General features: G+C 35.6%; 1 protein-coding gene across 1 annotated transcript in view; it reads right to left on the bottom strand.

Annotated features, from left to right (window-relative positions):
* SLX4IP (SLX4 interacting protein) overlaps positions 1 to 26,881 on the bottom strand; it is a 76,884-nt gene that overhangs the window by 32,565 nt on the left and 17,438 nt on the right. The window contains exon 4 of the mRNA XM_026844979.1: positions 3,555 to 3,678. Coding sequence (XP_026700780.1) covers positions 3,555 to 3,678 — 124 coding nt within the window. The remainder of the gene's footprint in view (positions 1 to 3,554; positions 3,679 to 26,881) is intronic.

Below are 26,881 nucleotides of genomic sequence, written 5' to 3'. Positions count from 1 at the left end.
TATTTTTATAATGACAGAAATTCTCTAATACATGCCTTTGGTTATTGGATGGCTTACATCCACTGAACTTCAAGTAATGCAAGCAAACCATAGCTGATCAATACCCTTCTTGCAGGATTTTGGCCATGCAGATTGGATGCAGGCAAAATTAAGTCTTTGAAAATCTACCCCATTTTAATTTTCTCTTAAAAAAATAAAACAAACCAAAATCAAACACGTTTGGACATTAATTAAACACAGGAAACAGAGTTTATACCAAAGCCTATGTCCAAAGACTAAATTAAAGCTTACTTTGGCATATTGTTCATACTGGCCATTTGGGAGGGGTGGGGAAATTGTTCAGACAGAAGGAAGAATAGGAAGAACTTGCTTGTCTTGGCTACCTTCTCTCATTTTTCCATTCTTCCTTTCTTTCTTCTCTTGTGTGTAACACCCACAGATTTCCTAATGAGATGGTATGCGACCCACCACACACTGCTGTGTGGGTGTAACTTAAATGAAAAAGAAATGTAAATTAACAAGTAACATGCATGGATATTTATATAATGTGCCACAAAACTGAAAGGTGGTATTAAATAATATTAATATTAAACATCATGTAACACTGACATTAAAAAGAAATTGTGATAGGTGAAATTTTTTTGTTCATAATTGTTATGGTAGCCAGCTTAACAAGTATTCTCTGCTAAACAGATCTAGACAGCAGGATGAGATCTGCTCATCAAAGTAAGGTAGCTTGGCTTCTGTTTCTGAAGGAAATCCTCATACAACAATCTTCAGTATTAGAGATAGTCTAAAATCTTACTAATATTGGTTCTAATAAATTCTGAATACCTCCTGCAATGTGGAGATCAAACTAATTAAAACTGATTTGAAAAAATGCGAGTTCAAAGAGAGGTGGAATACTGACCTGGGATACTTGAAGTAGTAAATAAGCAGCTAATAAGCATCTTAATGTTCCTTCTGTAGATATACTCTTCCTTACAACAGCAAGGGTTTTACAGCAGTGAAACTCTAGACACAGACTTGCCTAACTTTAGGCAAAAGAAACCAGATACAGTTTGAAGAGCTCAAGAACTTTTAATAACCTCCAAATGCAACAATAGCTGCAAGCTTAAACATTTCACCAGCAGCACCTACAGTATGCATATGTAGTTAGCCACATACCAAGCTTGTGCATTTCTCTCTGTACTACAAAAAGCTGTCAGCCAAACACTGGCCAGCTATCTTGCATTTCACCTGTTTGTGAAAAAACACAAAAACATATCACTGTACTCTACAAACAGAACCTGTGATCCTAGAGAGAAAAGAAAACACAAGAGGTTTTGGAGCCATGTTTGAGTGATAACTGCTAAATACTGTTAAGACTTGTGGCCCACCTAAAAGGGTCAGTCCCTTCAGGGTACATCCCAGTTCTTCGGGTGAACACCCACCTATTCTGTTATTTCCTTCTCAGGTAAGAACAGACTTGAACATAACTTGAATAAACTTGATTCTTGGACCTGAACAAAGCACGCCTTTCTTAGAAATTACAGCCCTGAGCAAAGCAGGCTGAGAGAAGAGGGAAGAGATGGATGTGGAAATTAAGCTCAACATGAATGCTCGTTATCACAGACTGGTTTCTTCTTTTATTTCTTCAGTGTTAATTAATAATAGTGAGATTAACTGCAGAAAACTGATGGAACAGTAATTCTGCCTCATCCAAAGTAAATATTCTTTAATCTAAAACTGTCACAGGTATTACTGATGACCTCCTCAAATGCAAATCCTTAAGTATTTCAGTTTCAGGAAATAAGGGGAAAAGTCAAGCAGAAGATCAGTTCACAACCCTGGCATAGTATACCAGTATTTTTACTGAAAAGTTCTTGATATAAAAGAAAATATAAGACCCTAAAATCTCATTTAACACCCTCAAATTAGTGTTGCATCTTTCTGCATATATAAGAACAATTATGATGTGTGGAATTTTTATCTTAAAAAATCACTGGTTTTGAAAGTCTACTTTTTCCTGAGGCAGGAAACTTTAAAAATAAAGAATAAAAATTAGCACTCAGTAAAAGAAAACACAGGAAAAACCTCAACAAAACTCAGAAATTCTGATCCCACCTTCTTTAATTTCCCTCTGCTTTCACTGTAAGGAACTTCTATTTGTACACTCAAAACCAGAAAAATATGAGGGTCTGAAAGTTTGTGTGTTTCATAACTACTAATAATACTTTAAAGGGATAAAATGTAGTTACAATTTGCAAGGGAAAAAAGGGTTTGAAAATCCTTTGGTGTCCTGAAGCACTTTTTGCTTATGCAGTAGCATGTTCTCGTGGGTGGAAAAAAACCTCTCCTGTCATGCCGTAACAATCTGGCTCCCATGTATGCCTATATTTTGCCATAATAAGCAAACCATACAGTATTTAACCTGTGTTTTCTGTATTAAAACCACTCAATATTGATAATAGTGTCTAAAGCTGCAACCATCAACCAGACTTCTATAGGAATATACCATTTCCATAACTGAAAACACTGAGGCAAAGAATTTGTTCAGAATTAAAACTGATAATATACATTGAATTAAAAAATTTGTATCAGTATACTGATAGTATATTCTAAGTATGTAATTACTTTCACTGTGGAATTCATATTTCAGTAGAGATCTATTTCAATATATTTAAGAAAAAGTGAGAAACCATAGACACAGGGCTTTACCACTGCAGCCTTTCTTTTCTGTGACAAGTTTATAAAATGCTCCAGGTTGGTAATTAAAAAAAAAAAAAAAAAAGTCATTATTTTCGAAGAACTATTTAAAACTAAATTGCTTGTGTGATATAACATCAAAGGATGTGTCTATCAACTGCAAAACCCACCATGATGACCACAACAACTAGTGAAATAACATTAAACAAAAACTGGCAAGCCATTTAGCCCCAAAGCTAAGCTAACATTAGAGCACAAGCTATAGTGATCATTATCTTTAGTTTAAAACATGCATGTACGGAAATTGCACCTATTAGTCTCACCACCCTCACACACACACAGAGTTCCAGTCGGGTAAATGCTCTTACTACTGTTCTCTCCTGCACGCTAATTACTCCCTAGGTCATTGCTGCTACTGCCAAGCCTGTAGTAACACCAGTGAAATGACAAATGCTATTTATCACATCACAGCAACTTTTTAAGACTGAACAGGCTGTCAGAAGACGGAGAAGATATTTCTCAGTTAAAAACTTCTAAACTAAATGTTCAAGGGGAAAGGAGACTTATGAAACCAGCAAGATTGCCATCAATTTTGGAGGACCCAGAATTATACCATTTATTCTTTTTAATTCTAATGATAGGCTTTCACACTAATAGTACGAGCGTTATGTTCATTTTTCAGTAACATTAGAAAATTAAAACCCACTTCATTTTTCCAGTTGAAGTAATTTCAGACTCAAGCACCAGTTACTTCAGGCCTACTGGCTTTCCCAATGAAAAATTTCTTATGGAAACAATAAAGAACAGCAGTTTCTATCCTACTTTATCATACTTTATTTCACAGTATGTTAAATAATTTATTTTACCGGTAAGAAACAAAGGACCAGATGTTGCATGTTCCATTGATTTCCATTGACCACGTTGTTTAGGTGCTTCCAAGTAGTGTTTGACCCTTGAAGCAACAACTTCTTCTAGCAGCATGCAGACCTCCTGAAAGAGTAACCATTGGCCTGTTTAGATCTACATTGACTTATATGTCCGCAGACACAGCAGAAATCAATACAAAAATCACTCCTTTTCACATTAAAAGGAAAAAAAAATTATCTGCAATTAAGTACTGAAGTATTACATGGAGGTAAGAAGCACATAATTTAGGAAATGAGTGGGAACGGGGTGGGGGTGGGGGATAAAACAATTTGCTACAAAACAAGGCAAGTGCATTATGAAATTCTCACTTGCCAGATGAAATAGATTATATTACAATACTAATAATTTTTGAACAGCAATTTAGTTTTTTTCTATGAAAAGTAGGAAAAATGTTAAAAATGTACGATAACATTAGGTATTTCAGCAAAATATTAATAAAAATACTCCCAGAAATTGTCAGCACATTATTTCTCTGCAAGAAACCTTATAAAGAACAACAGAGATTTTGGTTCAATTCAGAGTAATTTTGGGGTAGAAGTCTCAGAGCTAATTAGGTCACTGCAACCTAATTTCTCTAGTTCATTTTGATTTTTCTGCTCCTAAACAAAACTGTTCATATTTTCCATACTTCCTTCAGCAAAGCATAATTAAAACCACACACAACTCAAGAAGAACAAACCCGTCAGCGAGAATAACAATAGGAAAAAAAACTTGGAGTAAAAGAAAAAAATTAATCTCTTGAATATCAGAATAAATTTTCAGATTAATGCATACACATATATTTGAGAATTTTCCCTCGGTATTTTCATTTTCCATTGTGCATAACTATGTGCTCACAAAATGATACTTTGTGGAACACAAAAATATCATTTTACCTTTTTACAATGTTTGGTCAATAGACAAAATTATATCAATATTATCTAAACTAAAATATCTTGGCTTGAAATTTACTTCTGATTAATCTAGAAAGTATGCAGAGCAACACATTTTTAACTTACTGCTCTAACTAAAAGCAACATGCATATATTGCTCAACCACAAGCAGTACTTTCTCCTTACAGTAAGAAATTAATTTTCCTTTCTCCTTGAAGAGCACAATTATAAAATACTATATTTACTTATTCTTCTGTTTAACTCATTAAAGTGATCTCATTACACATTTCTTCACAGGACTGTGTGTTCAGATTAGAATGAAAAGGTCTAGAAAGCAGCAGAAACGTAGTGTGCATTTGGTCCTTCTGCAACAATAAAGATTAGCATGCACCTCCTTAATTTACATGGAAAATATTTTAGTTACGTTTATGGAAATAATATTTAAATGGTTCTCCACAAAGAGTTATACAGACCTATATTTAAGAAAGCATAAACAAGAGCAAGCTTCAAGAGAATTGTCTCTACATACTTTCCACCACTAGAAAGAACTTGTAACAGAGACCTTCTATATGCACAAGGAGACATCAGACCAATATTAGAAGTCAGTTTAATAAATGTTTCTCAAAGTACAAAGATAAAACTTTGATTTTGTTATTTCAGAGGAAAACAGGTAGGGCAGAAAGGGCAGGAAAATCTGAAGGGCAGAAAGAGAGAAAGACTCCCAACTGCCTCCATCTGCATCTCACAAGCAATCTCATGGTGACTCTGTATACAGCACATGTGACAGCAGTGATGCAAACTGTGGTCTTTACAGTGCCCAGCCAGACAACGTGCTCTGTATTTTCTCACCCCAGCCTCATGCTTACGGGCATCCATTTAGCTCCCAGCCTGCTCTGCACAACCCACGCTTCAAGCAGGAGCTGGCAGCTGCCAGGCCAGCACTGCTCCATCCTCCTGCCTGGGACCGCATCAGCAGGTACCATTTGCTACAAGCAGCGGCCGCTGACTTTCATCCAGGGTAAGCAGGGAATCAGCAGAAATTATGTTTGCGTTACAAGGGGTCTAAGAGGCATCTGCTTTCCCACAGACAAACAAAGTGGGTTGTACCACCATTAGTATTTTCCAGAATTTGGAAACAACAAGAATGTACAAAACTGCTTGCGAGGAATGTATAAAAGGTCTCATTAAAAAGAAAAAGAAAAAAAACAGGTAGGCGTAATTTGCTTATAATACCTTACTGACCTTTTTATTCCCACTTTAACAAAGATTCTGCATAGGGCTTTCAGGAAGCGAATTGTAAAGCTATTGGAGTCACACTTCTTGGTTTTCGAAAATATGCAACCTTTGTACTTCACTCAAAATGTGCAGTCACAGAAATGTAATGAATGCTGCCCTGTCATGCCTCTTTTTTAAATCAATCATGATCTAATTTCCTGAAATTCATATCTTTTGTTTTGGTAGTCTTACAAAATACATTTTGAAAACGCTTTAAAGTCAGATAACTGGGATAGTAAAACTGGTTCTAAATAGAGGGAGTAATGAGTATTCATTTAATCAGAAAAAATAAGTCTAAAAGTTTTCCTGTTTTCTTCTTTCACTGCTTAATAAAGCACAAATCGGATGAAATGCATGCTGTTAAATATTCTGCTTTCACTCCCTCAGGATATTAATGTATTGTTTCTTTTAATTTTATTTAAATGGACCACTTTGAGACATATGGGGATGCTCTGCAGTGACAAGTTAATTATGCCATTATTAGGAAGGCTATCTGCTGAAAATTACCGTAACGGAGACTTGCGGGAAAGTCCACAGGCATTTGAAACATGTCCTGCATTTGTTTTCAATAGGGAACTTCTCAAGTTTCCACACAAACTGAAAGAGGGGAAAACTTCCTCCAGTAATTCATCACAAGATTGTAGCAGAAATCACATAGAATCTGATGAAAGTTCACATTAATAATTTTGCTGGTCACTGATGCACTGATTTTCCAAAATTTCATCTGTCATCAGGGTATACAAATGACACACTTAAAAATAAAGCTTGGGAGTTTTTCATTAAATAAAATGGTTCTACTATAGTTTATCCTGCATACTGATTATTTTTTTCTTGCACTCTCTAAATGCAACATCATTCACACTTCTTGAAATGAGAAAAAACAATTAATAGAAAGATATTTCACCAACAAGCTCTGCAAAAATGATAGCTGTCCCAATCTGGTTTATATCACTCAGGATAATTTACAAACATTCATGAGAAATATGTTTTTACAATTAAAAGTTAAGTCAGAAGAACTAAAACAGCACGTACACATGCATGTATGCACATACACAGAGTTTAAAAAATAAAAGGCAAATTGAAAGTGGTCATTAGTGACCCAAAAAGCACATACGGTTGACTTAGGACTCCCACAGCAACCGCTGACGATTAGGTATAACTAAGAGTATTCTCATAACACTGAAAAATTCTGAACAGTTCAAGGCAATCCAACTTTTTCCCTGCAGCCACATGCTTTTGAAGTAGAATTTATATTGGTTGTACCTCTTTCTCATGATCTGAAAACCAGCTGGTGTCTTTACTGGAGCCTTGAGGCAAAATATGAACATCCACCAAAAAAAAAAAAAAAAAAAAAAAGAAAGAAGAAAAAACTGTTCAACTGTAGCTGCTAGGAAGTACCTGTAGAGAAGGGGGTAAACAGTCAGGTAAGCATATGCATCTGATTCAGAGATACAGCAGGCAGAACATAAAACTGGGGAAGATTATAAAGTATGGAATTACAAATTTACCATTGTTTGTGGGATTAATAAGAAACAAGAGCCCCAGACCTATATTGGATAGCTCACTAAAAAGTTTAAACTATAACAAGCACAAGTACATGGAATTTTCTTCTGCTACTGTTATGCCACTTTTAAATCTGAGTTAAAGTAAATTTTAACACATGAAAAATCAGCTATTATTTCATCAAACTCCCATCATTCTATTTGCTGAGAGTTTAGGACCATATTAGTTACCTAGTTTGCATTTAGAATTTATGAAGTCCTTAAAAACTCAGCCTCTTTAGAAGTCTTTCCTCTTTCCAAACTCCTGAAAGAACAGCGAGTCTGAAGAACTTGTGGTAACTACCCAATATTCATTGACATCTGTCATTTAGCCAGTGCTATACTTTGAATGGTTAAATGATAATAAGGCTAATCTACTAATAAACACTATATGGGGTTGTTTGGATGATACAGGCTACATCCCAAGACACATCAACTATTTCTGAAATTCCTTGATAGGCTTTGATTGAGGACAGTGGGACATATGAAGTTTAATTATTTTCTTTCATCGGTATATCAGGTGTTACAACGACCTTCTAACATAAGGGTGAAGAGCAGAAATGCATCTCCTTAGTTCTGCTGTGCACTAACTCACCCCTAGCAAGAGAATACTGCCTCTCTTCATGTACAGAGCTATGCTGCAATACAAGTTAATGCCTTCCCTTTCTTCTGCTGTAACACCGCACCAAATATCACTCACACATCCTTTAACTAAACAACTTGCCAGGTAAAAGCCAATTTCGTCATTCTGGTTTGGCTGCTTGTGCAGCACTCGTGATGCAATAAACTCACTCTTTGAGAAGACCGGACATGTGCAGTCGCACATCCGGAATGTCTGATGGAATAGAAACAACAGTCTGATTCCAAACACATCTCAGATGTGTATGTACAATCCACAGTTAGATTGGTCTTGTTTCAAGTGAACCTTGCAACACTTGACATGCTTCTTGTCTTAACTCTCTCCCTATTTGCTCTTCACTGCCAAACATCTGCAAATCCCACACCAGAATTCCAATTACTATTACTAGAACTAATCCTGTTTGCACAATCTGTACTTTTACACTATAGTTGTACATCACCTATAGTCCAAGAGGCGTATGTATATCTTAGGCTTATGGTATAGCAGTACAGTCTTTGAAAGTAGCTTTATCTGTACAGTTAGTGCAGACGAACAAGATTTAGCATCTATTTTATTAATCATGACAGTGTATTTGGTAAATTAAAAATATCTAGGTTTATAAAACAGATTTGTAAATTATCCATGACCAGAAGTATTTAAAGATTGATTTAAATCTAATATAATTCATGACCAATATTGTAACTAGAATCCAAAAGTTCGGCAGATGAGACCAGCGTTGAGAAATAATTTTGAGAAACTTCTAAGTTACTTATAGGTATCAGTCACTGAAAGAGCTGAATGCTTTGATCTATTTTATCAAAAGGCTTCTCTTTCCTCCAGAGAACCAAGAATTACCAGATGTCTGCAACAGCAAACCTCTCCAAGCTTTAAATTGATGACAAAATATATCTCAAAAATCTCTGGTGAATCATTAGTCAGCTCCAGCAAACTTTTTTGATTGACTACTGAACTTCAAAGTTAGCAGACACTGCATATTATAAAGAGAAAGCCAGTAAATTATTCATGGTTCAGCACTTGTAACAACGAACAAGTATTTGATACATCAAGAAAATTAAAATTATCAAATGCTGCCTGCTAACTTGTGTCATCTTCTATTGACTACAGAAACTTTATATATACAGATGCAAAGTATAAACCTGTTTTTTCAAGCAGAGATAATGTTTCTAATTATTTTCTTTTGAATGGCAGTATTTCTTTGATTCGCCAATTTTGAAACTGGCAAAGATAAAATAACAAACCATATTTAAAACTATATAATGGAACAGTTCAACATTATCTTTAAAATATTACAAACAGACCAAATGTTTGTAGTGCTTCAAAGAAAAGCAAATATATATGAATAATGACTAAATCCTTGTAAGAGACAAGCTTTCCCAATGGAAGATTTCTACCCCTCTGAGTTTTGGAGCACTCTTCTTGTAGCCAGCATACCTGGGACTATTTCAACATCCAAAAGGCAACAGTTTTGACACTCAATTAGAATAAATTTGGGACAGGACACAAGGAAGTGTAACTGTCACAGACAAAGAGGAATATGGGGAGTAAGGGAATATAAGCACAGATCTTTCTGGCTCTCATCACCTCCCAGTTTTCTTAAGTCCTGAACATGATATAAGCAACAGCTCCCATGGAGGCTCCTTTGCACTATCAAATTACATAATACATAGTATACCCTACATCTGTATTTATACTTTGTATGCCTTAACACAGTGCAGCTTTATGTTTGATATTTACACTGAGTAGCACAATAGAGCTTTGGCTGCTACAGCAGCACAGGAAGAGTTCTCTGTACAGACTAAATTCCAATACAAATAATTGTGGGGAACAGAGGGAAGGGGAAGGAAAAAAAAAAAAGTATACTGTTCATATTAACAAATTTGATGATCTTATAGACATTTCTAAATAATTTTTATTCTGAAGACATGCAATTCCATTAAAATAATAGCTTTTATTTTAGAGGAAATGAAGCATTTCCAGTCACTGTATCTGCAAGAGGCAACTCATGACTCTTTAAGTACTGTAACTGGAAGGCAATCAGAAAGGTTTTTAATTTTAGGTTTTCAATCTCAAAATTTGCACTGGAAATTATTTTCAGGGGTGCAATTGTCAAAACTGAAACCTGAACTCCCGATCTGATGGGAAACACTTTCATCAAGAATCAGAAGAACGTTTCACTGAAAATTCAAAGTCAAAAACAGATGCTCTAATTTGATATCCTTCATAATTATAGAATTTAAAAACTCTTCATTTTTACAAGCTGTTTTTTAATGTTAACGGACTTACTGTAACAGTCTAATAACATTCACTGTGTTATTAAACAAAAGGCTTTAAATGATCTCAGAATGTATGTTAAGAGTATTGTTGTACAGGAATGGCATCTAATTCAGAACATATTCTCAGGAATCAAACTGTTTATACAAATACATCAAACACCTCATAGATTCTGCAAATGGAAAAGATAACAAGATATGCGACACAGAACGCAAAGTGGTAAGTCAGTCAAGGCAAGTCATCTGCTCATAACCTGTTGAAACCTTGGCCCAGGATAAGCACATATAAGATGAGGGATTATATCTCAAGTTCCCCAGTGAGTAGATAAACCCAAACAAATACTTTTTATTGCTATACTCATTTTTACAATTGGCTCCTACATGAGTATTCTTATTTCTTTAAACTGCATCACTTCAAATAGCATAAAACCAGCCAGAAACAAAAGTACTTTTGATGATGGGGATAAGCATGGGGAGTTTGTATTCAGCTACATCATTCCAAGCATGCTGTATCGTTAAACCAGACGGGACTGGAGATCCAGCCTCCCAAGACACATATTAGCATTTCCCATTTCTGTGATTATTCTATGGATGCGGGCTGTAGGGTCAGAATTAATTGAAGCTTAGTTGAAAAGGAAACATATGATAGTTTGGCTAGCTTTTGGGGGCGGGTGGGAAGGAGGCGAGCTGCAGCTGTCACACATGCCTTCACTTTCCAGGACAACTGCAAACATAGGTGACACCATCAGCATTACAGTATAGTCAGCTTGAAGTTTACTGTCTCTGCTTCAGATGAGAAATGGTCTTTGTAGTATCAAAAGCTTAGGAAATTTGTTGTATTAATTGGTCTACAGAAAGACAATGCCTTTCCCAATAAGCCTTGCTTTGTTTATAATCAATTTTAATTAAAGACAATTTTGAAACACATTTCCCAGTTCCACTGGGAGACAAACATGCCCTACAATGTAAAACTTTAATTCTTCAGCCTAAGCAAATATGTCCTTTCTTTCTAACGTTACCTCTTCCCTTAAAGTTGTGGCACTTAGCTGCAGTGATAATTTTATTCTGCTCTCAGATGATGTCAATAGTTCAAATACACTAGGATTCTGATGACCACTCAAATATGTCACAATGCTGAAAAGGGCTTCCATTGGCAAAACTGATAGGAGTTACCTATCATAATTGACAGGAGTTATATATCTATGACAGGAGTCATTAGCCTCCATATGGCGAAAGCAAAAATGAAATAAAATAAGAAGCTTGTGTGTAATATCTTGTCCTATAATAAACAAGAAAAATATAATATAATCCACCCTTTCCAAGGTTTTTCTAAAAATCAGTAAGCGTTCTACATTCAGTTATGCAAGTTCAAACATCTACAGCGTTAAGTATAATTATATATTGTCACTGGCCTGTACACTGCACCATCTATATTATGACAATATATGGATGCTATCTTCAAATTTTTTCTTCTAAAAAACCTGGAAATAAGTATTCTTCTCCTTTATCTTTCTGACCCTAAAGAAAATGACATGTCTTTATACATTAGCACGAATGATTTTCAGTATTTTCACTCCCCTTTCAGAGCAATAGCAACAGGCAAAAATCATTGAAGTGAGTGTACAGCACGTGACAGGTATTTGTCATTACACAAAATTTACCTTTCATTTACAAGCGTGTCTAGGAGCACTGTGATTCAAGGCAATATACAGAGTTTCCCAAACTGCACGACACACTTTTCAAGTAGTCAAATACCTCAACCTGCATAAACACATGGCTCAGGATAGCTATTTATGCCATCCCCACTGCTGATGGCTATATGGGAGCAAAGGAGGTTTGGTGACACCTGACACCATCCATTTCTCATTCTTTAAGAAGTAGATAAAGTTACAGTTTGATGTGTGCATGGCTTTTCCATATATTTTTTCCAGAATCTCCAGGGTTTGTTATTTTTGGGTTTTTCTTCCTAGGAAAAAAAAGGGGAAGGGAGGGGAAAAAAGACTTCTTTTTTTTTTCACCATACAGTCAAGTTGCACAGAAATAGTGCCTCTCTAGTTACTGTTCAAAGCAAGGTGGTTTTTCAACTTTGAATTTCAAGAGTGTGTTTAGAAAACAACAGGTTACCATGATTGGTTTTACTGTCATGAGATTAATCAGGTCACGTGACAAGAGGAACTGGTGACTATAAATAGTTTCTTACCAGCTGATTCAGAAAAAGAGCAGAACAGACCAGAGAGAAGGCTCCAGAAGAAGCCACAAGCAGGAAGCCTAAAGGAATTTATGATCTGAGTCCATTCTTCAGGATAGTGAAGAATTAAGAAGAAAAAAGCGGCAATACTGCTTTTGACCTTTTGTCTTTTCTGGATAAGCACTGCTTGGTTCTGGAAATTTGAAAATCTTGTTTGTTTTAAATATTGCATAGTTCCAAGGAGATGAGTTGTAACCCAAAACTATGCTCAATGCTGAGTGATTCACTATATTATTGGGGAATCTGCAGTTGCCTGTACTAGACGCCAAAATGGGAACACAGGACCTTGAATCACAAAAAGTGGAAAAGACAGATGTGCACAACTGGAAGAGTAACTATAAATTCAAACCCACAGACTAAGCTCTACTATGTTTCAGAAAACTTTACAGTCTCTGAGCTGCATAGTGCAGTTTCGTGAGTGTCCAGCAAACAACCAGGCTGCCCTGTGGAAATCTCAAATGGGATTCTATTTATTAGAGTCATAAAAAAAGTTTTAAATAAATAGCTGGCCTTGTTAAAGAAGGGTTATAGCCATCAGTCGACACTGCTTAGCTCTTTTTAGTCCTCTGCTTTCAAAAAAAATCTATGTGATCACTCCGCAACAGTAAAAAGGGAGCAGCAGATCAACAGCAATAGCATAGGGGCAGGGGGGTCTAACTTGAAGATCTGTCCTCAAAGATAGCTGTACTAAATCATACACTGATTAAGGAAGAATCAATCAATCTAAAATACATTCAGACTTTGCAAAAGCAAGGAGAAAACTCCTCCTTTTTAACCTGAATATGAGTTAAATCTAAGCAATCAGTAATCTTTTACAAGTGGTTGTCTTGCTTTTTTAGGAGAATAGTCCATGTATGAGAAATTCCTAGAGGGAGGAACATTCAGTTTTCTGGTGGGTTAGTGTACGGAAAGAAGTAGTATCTGAAAATTCAACCAATGAGCTATAGGAGTATTCAGATCCCATTCAGGGGTTCCCATGACAAGCAAAGAGGTACAGGCAGAAAACAAGCCTTTAGAACAAACTTCTGAGAAAAGTAGTCTGAGAACACAAGACACTAGGATAAAACTTCTGAGAAAAGTAGTCTGAGAACACAACAGGACACTAGGATGCACCATCAAGGCAGTATGCTGGACTCTTAGGATGCAGATAGACATATTCTATCTGGATATTAAATATAAGAAATAATGGGGAAAAGGAAACAAGAAATACATGCGGATGATTCAACCCCTAGAAAAATGTAAATTAATCTAAGTAGTTTCAAATCTGATGGAGCTACGTATAATGGAGACTTTCAAATTAAGGACTAACAACGCTGTTATAATTGTGAGAGCGCCACCCAAAGCAACAGATTAAAATAAATTAATCAAGACAACTCCTTCAAGAACACCCTAAGTATCTGCCATGGCAAAGGATCTGCATGAGTTTTAGCAATGTAAAAATGCTTCAGTGCAAACAGAGCCCTTCAGTTCATCACCCACAGTCAGGCTAAGGAATAATTACCTAATCTAAACATCTGAACTGGTCTCAGAGAACTGCTCTATCAGGTACAATGTTGAAAAAGAGGCCTTAAATTGCATGAGAGAATTAAGCTTAATTTAGGTTGTCAATCTATGCTGGTCTGGTCCCAATTCCGTAGGAGGTTTTGTAGCCTACATTGAAAGGAGCCATGAAGCTGGAGCTCAAACAATTGCAAAAACCAAGTTTTTCCTGAGGGCATAGTCTCCAAGTAACAGTGCAATCTCAACATTGTTTTGAAAGGATATATACCATGTCCACGCCTGTGTCAGAACTGATCCAGAAAAACAGAAGTAGCAGCACAGTATTTGTTCAAGATAATAAAAAGATAATTTGAGATTCCAACAAGCTACTTTCACCCTTCTGTTGTAAAATATTATAAAAAACTATGGTATTTTTTAAATCATAGCTAGCAAGCAATGAAGAAGTACTAATCTCTGCAGCAACCTGCATTTACAGTGCTTTGAGTTGGGTAGGGTGAGAGGCCCTGTGAACTGGATAGTTGAAGATATTCACTATCTACCTAAATGCAATTAATTCTTAATTTTAAATTTTAATGACATCTCCTAGGGATTGGGTACACTATCAGAGTGCCACAGGATAACACATTATTGTGTATCACCTGGTCTTTGGTAGGGGGGTGCAGGTAAAGATTACAGCTACCTTACCAAGCTCTCACCTTAAGCTATCAACACTGAAAGTTTGGTATTATGACAGTGATTCATAATGAGAGGAATGGCCTTGTCATTGCTGTACTAAACTGGAATTTGGGACATACTTTGTGGTTCTAAAGTCAGTGCTGGGATTTACTTTCCTACCTAGGTGGAAAGACAAAGGAAGCAGTATGCACCCTGTACAAAAAGATCTGCACATCTGAATCACATTTTTTAATGATCGGATACTACATTAATAGTATCATCATATTAAGTACTGAGAACTAGTAACCCTAACAATGACTGTTACTTCCTTTGATTTCTGCACTATAGATCAGAGAAATACCTAGTTCACTATCAGTTTCTTCAATACTTCCTCATAGTAACTAAGTTGAATTTCAAGTTTAGCTATTCCTAATAATCACAGGTCTAGAGATTGGTTAAAACAACTAGAATGCATAGATGTTCATAATACATAAAAGGCCTTGCTTAAAGTTCCTTGCTAAGAAATAGCAGGCATGACTAAAGCTTCCAACAAATCTAAAAATCATGAACGCTAAAGTGACAATATAATTTTCTGAAGAAATTACAGGTAGTAATAAAAAGGTCTGAGGGCCTTTTTCAGACCTTTAACTTGTTAAATAATTTTCACAGGTTTTCACATGTGCTCTACATGCTGTATTTTAATATTAACAAGCCAAGCTTTAAAGTATAAACAAAAGATCACCAACTATGTATTGGCAAGCTCCTGATGTATTCGGTAAGCATACAAGACAACGAACCATCCAGGACAGCTAAGCTTAGTAATGTGCCGCCTGATTTTATGTGTTTCTGCATATGCTAGTTGTGACCAGAAAATTAAGTGCAATAAAAATTAAAGTAACAAGACACCACCCTCAATATCTTTTGATGTAAACTCTGTCAGAGGAAATAAATTCAGCCATTGGATAGCATGGAAAACACAATTTACAAAATTCTTGTAAGGTGAAGAAGAGATAAACCACAATGTTTGTTTGGTAAGTAATGTGCACATTACTAAGATGAAGGGAGAAGCAGTTCTCAAGCCCAAGATGCATCCAGTAACATATTTTTTGAGTTTACTGTACAACAGCTGCAGGGATGGGCCGACTTCCCTCTCACAAAAACAGAATGGGGAAGTGAGGGGAGGTCCCACGCAGGAAATTGTTTCACGTTCCCCAACTTTGCAATTCTTTCACAGTCTCTGATTCCTCTTTATACTGAGACAAGGTCTCACCTGCTCTAAAACCTAATTCCTTCCCTCCCTCTCATGAAGATGTTACCTACCGCAGCATGCAGCTACTGAAGTGGGAAGCAGGAGGCAACAGAAAACCAAACCAAACATCTGCAGTCCATGTTTCAATATAAAATATTTGCAGATGTTAAACCTTTATGCCAAAACAATTTAACAGATTAAAGATACATTGATTACACATGCTCAGACTTTAAGACAAATACATAAAGCAAAACTTTTTTTTTTTGTTTGCAAAAAAAGACTAGCAAGCCAGATTTCTTAATATTGTTAAATTTGCTTCAGTGATTGAAAAGTTACATTTTCCAAGTACATAAAAAGTACTTTTTAACTCTGTGTTTTAATTAATTTGTCTTTGAAACAAAGCTAAGCCAGGAAAGTTTCAGAACTCCATGAAAGCTTTTTCAGAAATAACGTAAGAAAAAAAGTGATTCATTTCTGAAAACAACATGTTGCAAAAGTGATGCCCTTTGGACAAAATCCTTCTGTTAAGTGGTAGCATATTGAGTCAACATAAAGCAGAGGAAAGCTCAACAAAATAATCACTGCATTATCTACAAAGGTACAAGGGAAGAAATAGATGATACTTCCAAGTGAACAAATGATGCTCTAAATCTTCTGCTGAAAAGGCAGGATCAAATGGATGGAGAATACATCGTATTTCAAAATGGAAACAGAACAGCAAAAATCTCAAGGAATTACCAGTTGGAAAACAAAGACATAATTTTTTTTTAATGTCCAAGGGAAAAAAATCAGTTTTATCCAGCACTAAATAGAGTACATAATAAATAGACTCTACACATAAATAAAAAGAAGAATGGATACAAAAGAAATAGGAGGAAAAAAAAGTAAAATATTAACAAAGTTGAAACACAAAAGAGTCAGCAACAAGCAAGAACATGTAAAATACACCATGATTCTTGGTGTCACCAGAAAGGCTGCTTAGACTAAAATTTCACCTGCTAAGGAAGGTATTTCCCCATTTGTCTGTCCTTGCCCGTCCTGCCTCCATCTTCCAGAACCAAAACAGATACAACTGTCCCCTAACAGTTTTGATAAAAAACATCTGTTTAAAAATACATCCTAAAAACTACTGAGTTTGATATAAATAAATAGGGAGTGACTATTCATGTATCTCTCCTAGCAAACTTCAGAAGTGGCAACCTCTGGTAGGAGAACAGGGCAATGAAAAGCAGGTGGTGGATGACTAGACCTTAAATCAGATGCAGCTGAAAAAGTACACCTTGACTGTTCTAGTATCAGGCCTTCAAAAGGCACCCAGTAACACATCACCTACCTGTGAGGAAGGCAGGTGCATACAGCATTAGATCATACACAGTAATTACTATTTACATGCACCTAGCAGGCACATCAAAAATTTGTAACCAAAAAGACCAAAAGTGGATCCTGATGCAAATATTTCTCTTTCTACAACTCAGTATCTCAGGTTGGGGGGCTAAGTGTCTACCATTGTTCTTCTAAGGAATTGTAAAATTGAGTTTATCAACTCAAGTCTCTCCCTCCCAGTAGGGCAAAAGAAGATCCAAACTAAGTGTGGTTGTTTTTAACATGAAAACATTCAGTGGACATAGAAAGAAACAAACTTGGAATTTTACACAAGTATTGATTAAACTAACACTGGTTTTGTCAGGTTCTATAATTCTTTTTCACACTAACTGCATTGATAGGTATTATATTCACATGTGGTCAATCAAGTAATGAAAACCCAAGGGAAAACACTTGGATTGAATACAATGTACAGACAGTATGAGTAACACATTGCTCATTTTCACCTATTATTAAGTATAATAGAAACAACATGCTCTCAAGATTGCAGAGAAATCCCTATTTTAAAGCCAGGAGGGGGGGAATGACAAGGATGACTGAATTATTCTCAAAAATATTTATCTAATTCACTGAGATCAGAAAAGCTGTTTCCTCAAAGCAAAAGACATCATTTTAGTAATGTTAAAAAAGACTATTAGTACCTAGGATTTCAACTAATATTTGGGAATGTGTTTAAAAAAAGTTGAAGCTTTAAATTTCAAAGCCATTTTTTTCAAATTTCCTGTGGATTATGTTACTAATTGGGAATATGTGGGAAATATTTCCCACAATTATGTTTATAAAAGTCAAGTTCCAGTGATAATTAGCAGCAATCCTAACACACGTGGAAAACATTAAAATCACTTAAAATGATAAATAGTGTTGATTTTATGTAACAAAATGTACATTTTAAATACATAAAAAGTTATACTGGGTCAATCCAAAGGTCCACAATGACCTGTATGCTCTGACAGTGACTAGTAGTAGATGCCTACAGGAAAAAAGTTAAAGACAAGCAAATAATGGTACTTTCCTCAGTAGATGTATTAGACATTCAGCAAAGTGAGATTCCAGGGGTTTCTATCCCAGAGGCTGTATCTGTATTTAGAAGTCATCAGTGATCATTTTCTTCCAGAATTTGTTAAACTGGTTCATAAAACTGTGTGAACTTTTGCATCCACAATATCCTGTGGCAAGTAGTCCCACAAACTGATCACATGTGCATGAGGAATCATATCTTCTAGTTCTTTTCAAATTATCACGTTGGTTTAATAAAGTACCTTTGGTTGTTAATTCAGAACAAAGTAATTTCTTATCTCTTCCCACCATCCTCAATTTAATAGACCATTATTATTCCCCATCCACCCAACTCCAGCTTTATCTCTTCCAGGCTGAAGACTAATTCTGCTTCACTAGTCTCCCCGATTCCCCCCATACTGAACCAAACTGCTGAAAAGAGCCCGCCTTCTGTACATAAGATGATACTCTTGTGTAAAACAGTCTCTTAACTGTTTTTTATTCTTATTTTCTAGCCAAATATATATTTCTACAGTTATGAGATTCTTTTCTCTTTGCTCGATCAGAAGTCTGTCACAAAAATTTGCCATAGGTCTCCTAATGCTTCATGACATTTTTTATGAATTTAAAATTCATCATTCAAGACTTTCTCCATGCCTGCCAATTCCTCCTTAACGTGTCTTCTAAGTGGGTGAGTGCTACAGTAGAACGACAGAAGAAAGCAACTCAGTAAAGTAAGGTATGCCATCTAATAATGAGTCTAAGATGTCACCTAGCTGAATTAAATGTTGCTTAATAGCAATGCTTGTGTCTATCCAATGATAGATGTACGAAATGTTAATGATATGATAGACATACGAAAAGTTAAAAATTAAAATTAAACTGAATTACTTAACATGTCTGCAGTACACTTGATTTTCCATAACCTGTATCTACCTGCTTAGCTCTGTAAGGGGAAAAAGAAATATAGCTTACATGCAACAAAGATCCCTACCAGCTGCATTGTAATTTGGTGCTCATAATCAATAAAAAACAGACAACTATCACTATCAACTGCTTCATATCCCACAAGGGGTAAATAATTTTCATCAGTTTTGATTTTGCTCCTCTGAAAAATGAAATTCTGAGAATGATACAGCAGTTTGCATTAACAGAAACTGCATTTTTCTTTAAAAATGTCAATGATCAGTTACCAGAGCTGTAAAAACTAGGCCCAGTTTACACTACGTGCCAACAAAAACAACTCTTGCTTAACTTGCTAGCCCTTTTAATTTATAACCATATCAAGGAGATACAACTCAAATTTGTAAGCAACAAAAAAATAATTATTGGTGCATCAGCGTAAGAGAAAACTTTTTCCCCGGCTTGCTGAAGTACAGTTCTGGTCTATATCACTCTCAGTTCCCAAGGCTCTTTCCACCTCTCCTTATCTCGGTCTTCATTTTCCCACTGTCAAAGCCTGTTTTTCCAGGAAGGAAAGTTATGGTAAAGATGAGGAATATTGTTCAGCACCTCTTTGCCCTTTGGCACTGCTATCAAACACTGGGATTTTATCTGCCACATTAGCAGAGATCTTACAAAAAGCACATTCCTTTTTGTATAATGTACATGGTGGTCACTCAAACAATAACCAGTAACAGATGTCTGAAGTGAAGAGAATGGACTATTTAAATAGAACTTTATAAATTCTGAAGATACTTTCCCAGATTTGAAACTTTGACACTTAATTTATAATGCTCAGTATGGCCATACACTTTCCTTTGTGTGTTTATTTCTCGTTTCAGCCTCGGTAAGTATACTTTTGTCCATCATGCTTTAAGTTTTACTATGACCTTGCAGATAATCTTACCCTCAACTTGCATTCATTTAATAGTGTAAAGATAGTGGTAAAAAATGACAAACCCTTTGCAAAGAATCCGATACCCAAATGAGGAATTCTGACAGGGGCTATGAACATAAATGCTTACATAAAATTACTAGTCATATTCAGTACCCTGCAATGACCATCTGGGAGAGTTTTTCTTTTAAAGGAAGCACAAAAGTATGCAAGAAATTTAACCTACCAGGGTCTTTTCCACTAAAGGTTTTAATGTTACAAGATTTGTATTTAGGTCTGCTTTCCAGTGATTTTTAAAAAGCACTCTCGGTCAATATGCATGGGAAATTAAATAACTGCTTTAAAGAGCCTTACAGGTTAGTATTACAAGAAAACTTTGGAGGTCTTAGAAGAAAATTCTCCATGAATCCATATTTGTAAACCATATCTGCCAATAGCACTTTTACTCATATAGAAATAGTAGAACTAAAGGTCAATTTGGCATAACAGAAGCAGTTTTTTAAGACTAAAGATCAATTTGACATTAAGAGAAACAGTTTTTTAAGACTAAAGTCTTTATAATGCTTCATTATGCTTAATTATCTTGTTTTCACAGTTTTCACACAGATTCATATATGTATTTCTGGCTAAAAAAAAAAAAAAAAAAAAAAAAAATCTATCTCAGCTACAGAAACAAAGGATACCAAAAAGAACAGACTTAAAAAGAAAAGGTCAAATTCTACCATTGTAACATCTCTGCAGAGATGCATGAGAGGTCTACAGACACACACTTAGAGACAATTTGTCATACTTGAGGACAAAGCGTATCCTTCGGGATCTTTAAACTTGCCAATATGTAAAATCAAGCAGAATCATTAGAAGTTTCACATTCCTGACTAAATTTTTAAAACAGTCGAATAAGATGAAGAATAATCCCAGAAAACATGCAACTCTAACAATTTCAAAGCTCTGCAATCTGCTTCAATAGCATAAATCCACTTGAATTTTGCTCAAGACATTCAGCCATGAACTTCAGGGTCATTTTTAGAGAATACACTTCCCCTTTCTTCTAAAGGCAGTGCAACAGTAGTATCCTGTGTAAATGTTTTACCTGCCGTGGGCAGTAGATAAACAGATCTATGAAGCATTCTTCCAACAGACAGATAATATTACAGATCAGAAAGTTTCTTTGCTTCTGTTACTTTCCTGTGACAATATTCACCTGTACCCATGTTACTGGAAACCCATGAAATTCAAAAAGACAGGCTGACAAGATGGAAAGGCCTCTTTGCATACAACTAACATTTTTGACAGAAGTTAAGCAATGCCTAACAGTAGTCAGAAATTTCATATTAAAATACATGATGATAGATGCTACTAATTAGGAACATGATTTCATCTATTTACAAAAAAAAAAAAAGCTACAGCTGTCTGATAATTGTGTGAAAATCACAGGAGCAAAACTAAAGGATGAACTCACATGCTGCAAAAATCACCTACCAAAGACAATGGCTGGTAGGACTATGCTAACTAAGGATCTTCAACAATATCTGCAATGCTGGACTGCTATGGCTGAGTTTTCACTTCCTACATGCTTGCATCTTTTTAAGGAGCCAATGGAGGAAAGATAAATTAAGTGAAAAAAACCACCATACATTTTTTCCATGGATTTCAACAGAGAAAAATCCTACATTACAGATTGAAGGGTAATTACCCCTTGGAAAGCAACAGCTCATTTTTTAATTAAAAGAATTGATAGTATGCTAGTCTCACAATTGTCTTTGTTAAAAGGAATGAAGAAATAAGAGATGATAGCACGTGACAGACGACAGTTCCTGGATGTCAGGAACACAGAGCACCACAGAGAAAGGAACAAGTGCATGCATAGTCCATTTTATCTCAGTCACATTCATAAGAGGAAGACAAAAGAACCCAAAGAACCTTTATATTATTTTTTGCTTGAACTTAAATACAAAGGTCCACTCAGAGCTTCTTAAAAACACAGAAAGACAAGCAATTGTATATAGCAAACACAGCAAAAATACATGCTATTAATCAACTAGTAAGACTCTTATGTTGCCAAGGGACACAACTGAAAAGGACAGTCTGACACCAAGAATGGATTTATGTGATCTACTGTAAAGCAATTAACATCAAAAAGAACACTAGAGACCAGGGTGTGTAAACATTTTAATTCATTAATATTAATGATTATCACCTGATAAAAAGCATTAGATACTCCAAATCTTGCTGGCTTTAAAGTTTTTCAATACTGCCTTCATCCTTTCCTCATTAGACTGAAGATTACACTGAAATAGTTACACTAAAAATACATAAAGTCAGCATGATCTTAACAAAAGTTACATCTTCTTGAAATTACACAATGTTATGAATTGCTGAATAAGCATGATTTTAAAAAAAGTTATTGATTGATAGCATTCTTTCACAGACCAAAATTTTATATTTGATGCTTCAGAAAAACAATGAAAAATAACAACCTACATCACATCTGCGATTTTATCAACCAAGCATTTCTGAAACATTTAGATAAATATACAAGTGTTTAAAAGCTATGAAGATAAATATATGCTTTCTGGATAAAGCGTTAGATCTTTTTTATAACTGTAATGACAAAAATATAATAAAATCAAAATTATAAAATCTATTCATACACATTTTCTGTTTCAAAAGAGGTGTGATTTGTTTTTTAAAGAAGCAGCATCTTTCTATACTCCTGAGGATATGGAGATTATCCGAATTTATTTTACCCTCCATTAACTAATTAAAAGTAGGAATAGCTAAGAGATAAACATTCTAGAACAGGTCTGGCCTTTCTGACAAAGTCTTGAAAAATGGACTCCTGGAATATCTTACCTGTATTCCAGTTAAGCACACATTGAAAGCCTTGTCCTGCAAGAATACCACACTGAAGTGAACTTTATTTTTTCCAGTCTTACACAGATACTGTTCATCTCTTCATCAGAAAAACACACACAGGGAAACAGTGATATATGAAAAACACCATCACAATATACTACAGAAAGATGAAAATAAGGCCAAGGACATCACACATGCTCCTAGATGACTACAGGTAGATTTGTGAAGTTAAACAGTTTCTGAATATGACCTTGGTAAGGGCAGGTGGAAAACTGATTAAGGAAAAGCTACCATATGGTGACACAGTGACTCCCACGGGGAAATGGATTGGAAGTACCACAGAAGTCTCTGCCAACTGAACCAATATAATTAACCCACAGTAAACAATCATCCTTTCTTTGGATTAGTACTGGAGAAGGATTAAAACATTTTGTCACTTTGTTTCACTTCAGGGGCCTTGGTTCTCCTCCCAGGGTGCAAGGGAAAGCACAAACTATAAAGCAGACAACTGTGTCCATCATCCCCCAGAAATGACACTTCCCAGTATCCGGATATTCCTAATCTCTTCCCTATTTCAGGCTGCCAAAACCAGTCTTTCAACCTATTAATCTTGCCACTCAAGATTTCCATCAGTTTGAATGTTGTTTACTACTCTTTAATCTTCATCTCGTTAGCGAGTGTAATTACCAATTCCTGTTTTACTCCCCCTGCTCCATAAATTGGAAAAGAAAGGGCAAGTAGGAGACTACTGCCCTGTTCTTAACCTTCATTCAGACTTTTAATTCAGCTTTCAGTTTGACACTACCTGTACATCCCTGCTACAGTGCTGACGTCTGATTTTCTCCTTACTCCTGCTCCACTGCTCTTCTAAAATTCTGTTCTTTGCCCAAACTACTGAATCCCTGTAGCCCATTCTCATGCCAGCCACCTCCAGTCTCTACCCCATAAATAATGATCTTCAGCATTTTTGGGTTTCTTTGGCTATTGCTGTTGGGGTTTTTTTTGTAAGCAAGCCATTCCCCCCCCCCCCCCCCCCCTTCTCTTCTTTACTTTCAAATTAGACATTCCATCTTCACCTTTCTAATCTGCAATCCAGCAGGGACCACTAAAATCACAAGAGATTCACTCTCAGTAGAAGGTTTTCTTAACTAAAAATTGAATCTACTGAATAAATGTAAACTGATTGTCCCAGATGTGCATAACTTGGTGGGGAGATTTCCAAACCGATGGCAACAGGCTCATCACAAAACTGAACTTACAATTACTGTTGCTTCTTAAAGCCTGTGATGTGTTACCACTCAAAAGACTACAGTACAGAGCTGGTATTTGTGAGGAAAACACAAGAAAAAAATTAGCACATTTATTAATATATACATTAGTATAGAAACATTGTATGAACTCTATATAGTATGTATGTATGTTGAAAAGGCCAAACATATTGTCAGCTGACACTGGGGGGGGAGGGAAACAAAACCAAAAATATATAGGAAGAGTTTTAAAGTTGCTCTTTTACTATGCCATAACATGCAGCTAGAAGATAATCTACTTGTTCTGGAAAAAATATTCTGTTCCAATTACTGTACTCAACAAATTATTTACAGAAAATTCACAATTTGCATGTTTAAAATCTTCAAAAACAAAACCAGTATCAAGAATTTAGTTTTAGCTAACAGATAAAGATCATTTGCTGCCCACTGCATAGTTTCTATCAAACAAAATGAAGCTGGGCCAGACAGTTCCTAACAGTAGTAAGAATGCTGAAAAGATGCATTAAAGATGCATTAATTACAAAAAAAAAAAAAAAGTAGTCAGCTATATGCCAGGTCTCACAATAACCAAGGCCTGAAAGAGATGTACATTCCTGTCTCTACAGCTAAATTAATGTCAAATAGTAGTTACAGAATCATATTTAATGTATTGTATCTGTGTCTACTAACATCAAACAGGTCTAAGAACAATATTTATGAAATTTATTGCTCCAATGTCCATTTAAAGAGCTCAAAGCCAGCTGAAAAAAAAAATCCATTGTTTTACTAACAGAGTGATGATGCAAAGTAATTCTTTGATCTATTATCTATTTAAAAGTACTAAGCTAAATGCAGACAGTAATTGCTGACAAATCCCAGTAGTAAACAAACCAGTTTCACGTTTTACATATTATCAAGAGGCTACAGAATTAATGGTTACAGCCAAAGAAATGTTGACACAGTTGCAGATTGAGCCTTAACATGCTGATCATGTTAAAATACTGCACAAGAAATATTTTTCCACTTTGTAAAAAGCCAGACTGTTTACATGCGTAAGTGGCTAGAGACCTTGTTGTCTGTGTGTGGTCTTAACTTTTCAGTATCATAACCATGAATATAAAGAGAAGCAGCATGAAATAACCTATTAGACTTACAATGAATGTCAGACTGCCAATATTAGAAGCACTGCAATTCAAGTTTCTTAAAATGAGCATTATAACATACATATACCTACATCATTACCCCCTTTCATCGAAGTAATTAATAAATAAATTGAAACAAATATTTTCTAAAAGTAAGCAGAGACTCATTTTACGAAGTTAATTTCTCTTCCCTTTACATTGTTTAGAAAGGAAAAGAATTTGGAAAAAAATTAAAAGTAACAATCATCATCATAATTAAAAACCAAGACATTCTGAAACTATGGTAACTTCATTCATATTCTCTTAGCACATGAGATGTATTAAGTTACTCTAATTTCTATTACAACTGTATTATATCACAGGTTTAGTACATGAATGTCTTATATCTCTGATTTTCTCATTTTTAGCAAATTTTTTGCTGTAAATTGCTGTTGATAATTTACTTAGAAATTGCTGGCAAGTCTCATGCAACTACTGGTACTTTTGTTTTAAGGAAAAAATAAGAAAAAGAAAGTCCTGCTGCTGTCATGGTTTATTGAGAACACTGTGAAAACACTAGGGAAAAGAAGATGCAAGTTATCTGCAACATAGGGAGATCAATTTGTAGCTTTAGCATTCACACATTTCTATCAAAAGACTGCCAAATCTAAAGCATGTCAAACTGTCCCATCTTCCCATTCTATGTCTAGCAATAAAACATACAATTTTAAAAGGCAGGTATGCAGTATAAATCAAAAATATTTTCTCCAATCATTCAATACAAGAATTCTCAATCTTTTTCACACTAATTGAGATTTTCTGCCACAGCCAGCAATAAAAAGCAGTGGCCATCATCCTTCCAGGATTTATCTGTGAACCCCACTACCATGGCTGAAATTTCTAAGAGCACATTGGAAAAAAACCCAGATTCAAAGCACAAGGTAGTTATCAAGAATGTAGATGTAGAAAGGTCAGAGATGGATTTCTGGTTCTATTTGCCTTTTTTTCCCCCCTAATGTTCATTTGCATATGTGGTAAGGTGAAATTGCCTATTAAGTTTTCCATATGCTTATACCTTATTGATATTTTTAATGTGTGCATGGAAAGCAAACTTCTTCGAAAATAGTTTCTTCTCTAAAATTACAGGATTCAAGTTAGAAGAGGAGAATACAGAGGTATAACGGATGAACAGAATTAACACTGCGGGACCTTTCTAATTCCATCTGGGACACATGTCTCGGGAGATCGTGTTTCTGTTCCATAAGCATTTAAGAAAAATAAACACGTCACTAGAAGTCTTTAAAAGTATACTTCCCAAATTAGAGAAATGAACAAGAAGTCGTTAGAAATGAAATAGGTACGAAGGGGTAATTCCCTAGAAAAACAAACAGTAAATGACCCTTGAAAGTGGTTCTTCTGAGTTTCCTCAAAGGAAGCGGTAGGGCTCTGTAACTGAGCAGAGCTGAAATGAACACCGCTCTCCCACCTGCCTGGCTTTGCGGAAGGGGCCTAGTTGGCTAAGCTGGCGCTAAGGCCGGAGGCAGCGCCCGTGGCAGCGCGGCCCAGGCCCTGTCTCT

The sequence above is a fragment of the Athene cunicularia genome (assembly GCF_003259725.1).
Source record: "Athene cunicularia isolate RWA chromosome 3 unlocalized genomic scaffold, athCun1 chr3_part1, whole genome shotgun sequence".
NCBI lineage: Eukaryota > Metazoa > Chordata > Aves > Strigiformes > Strigidae > Athene > Athene cunicularia.
The sequence above is the reverse complement of the archived record's forward strand: the minus strand, read 5'-3'. Positions and strand labels throughout refer to the sequence as shown.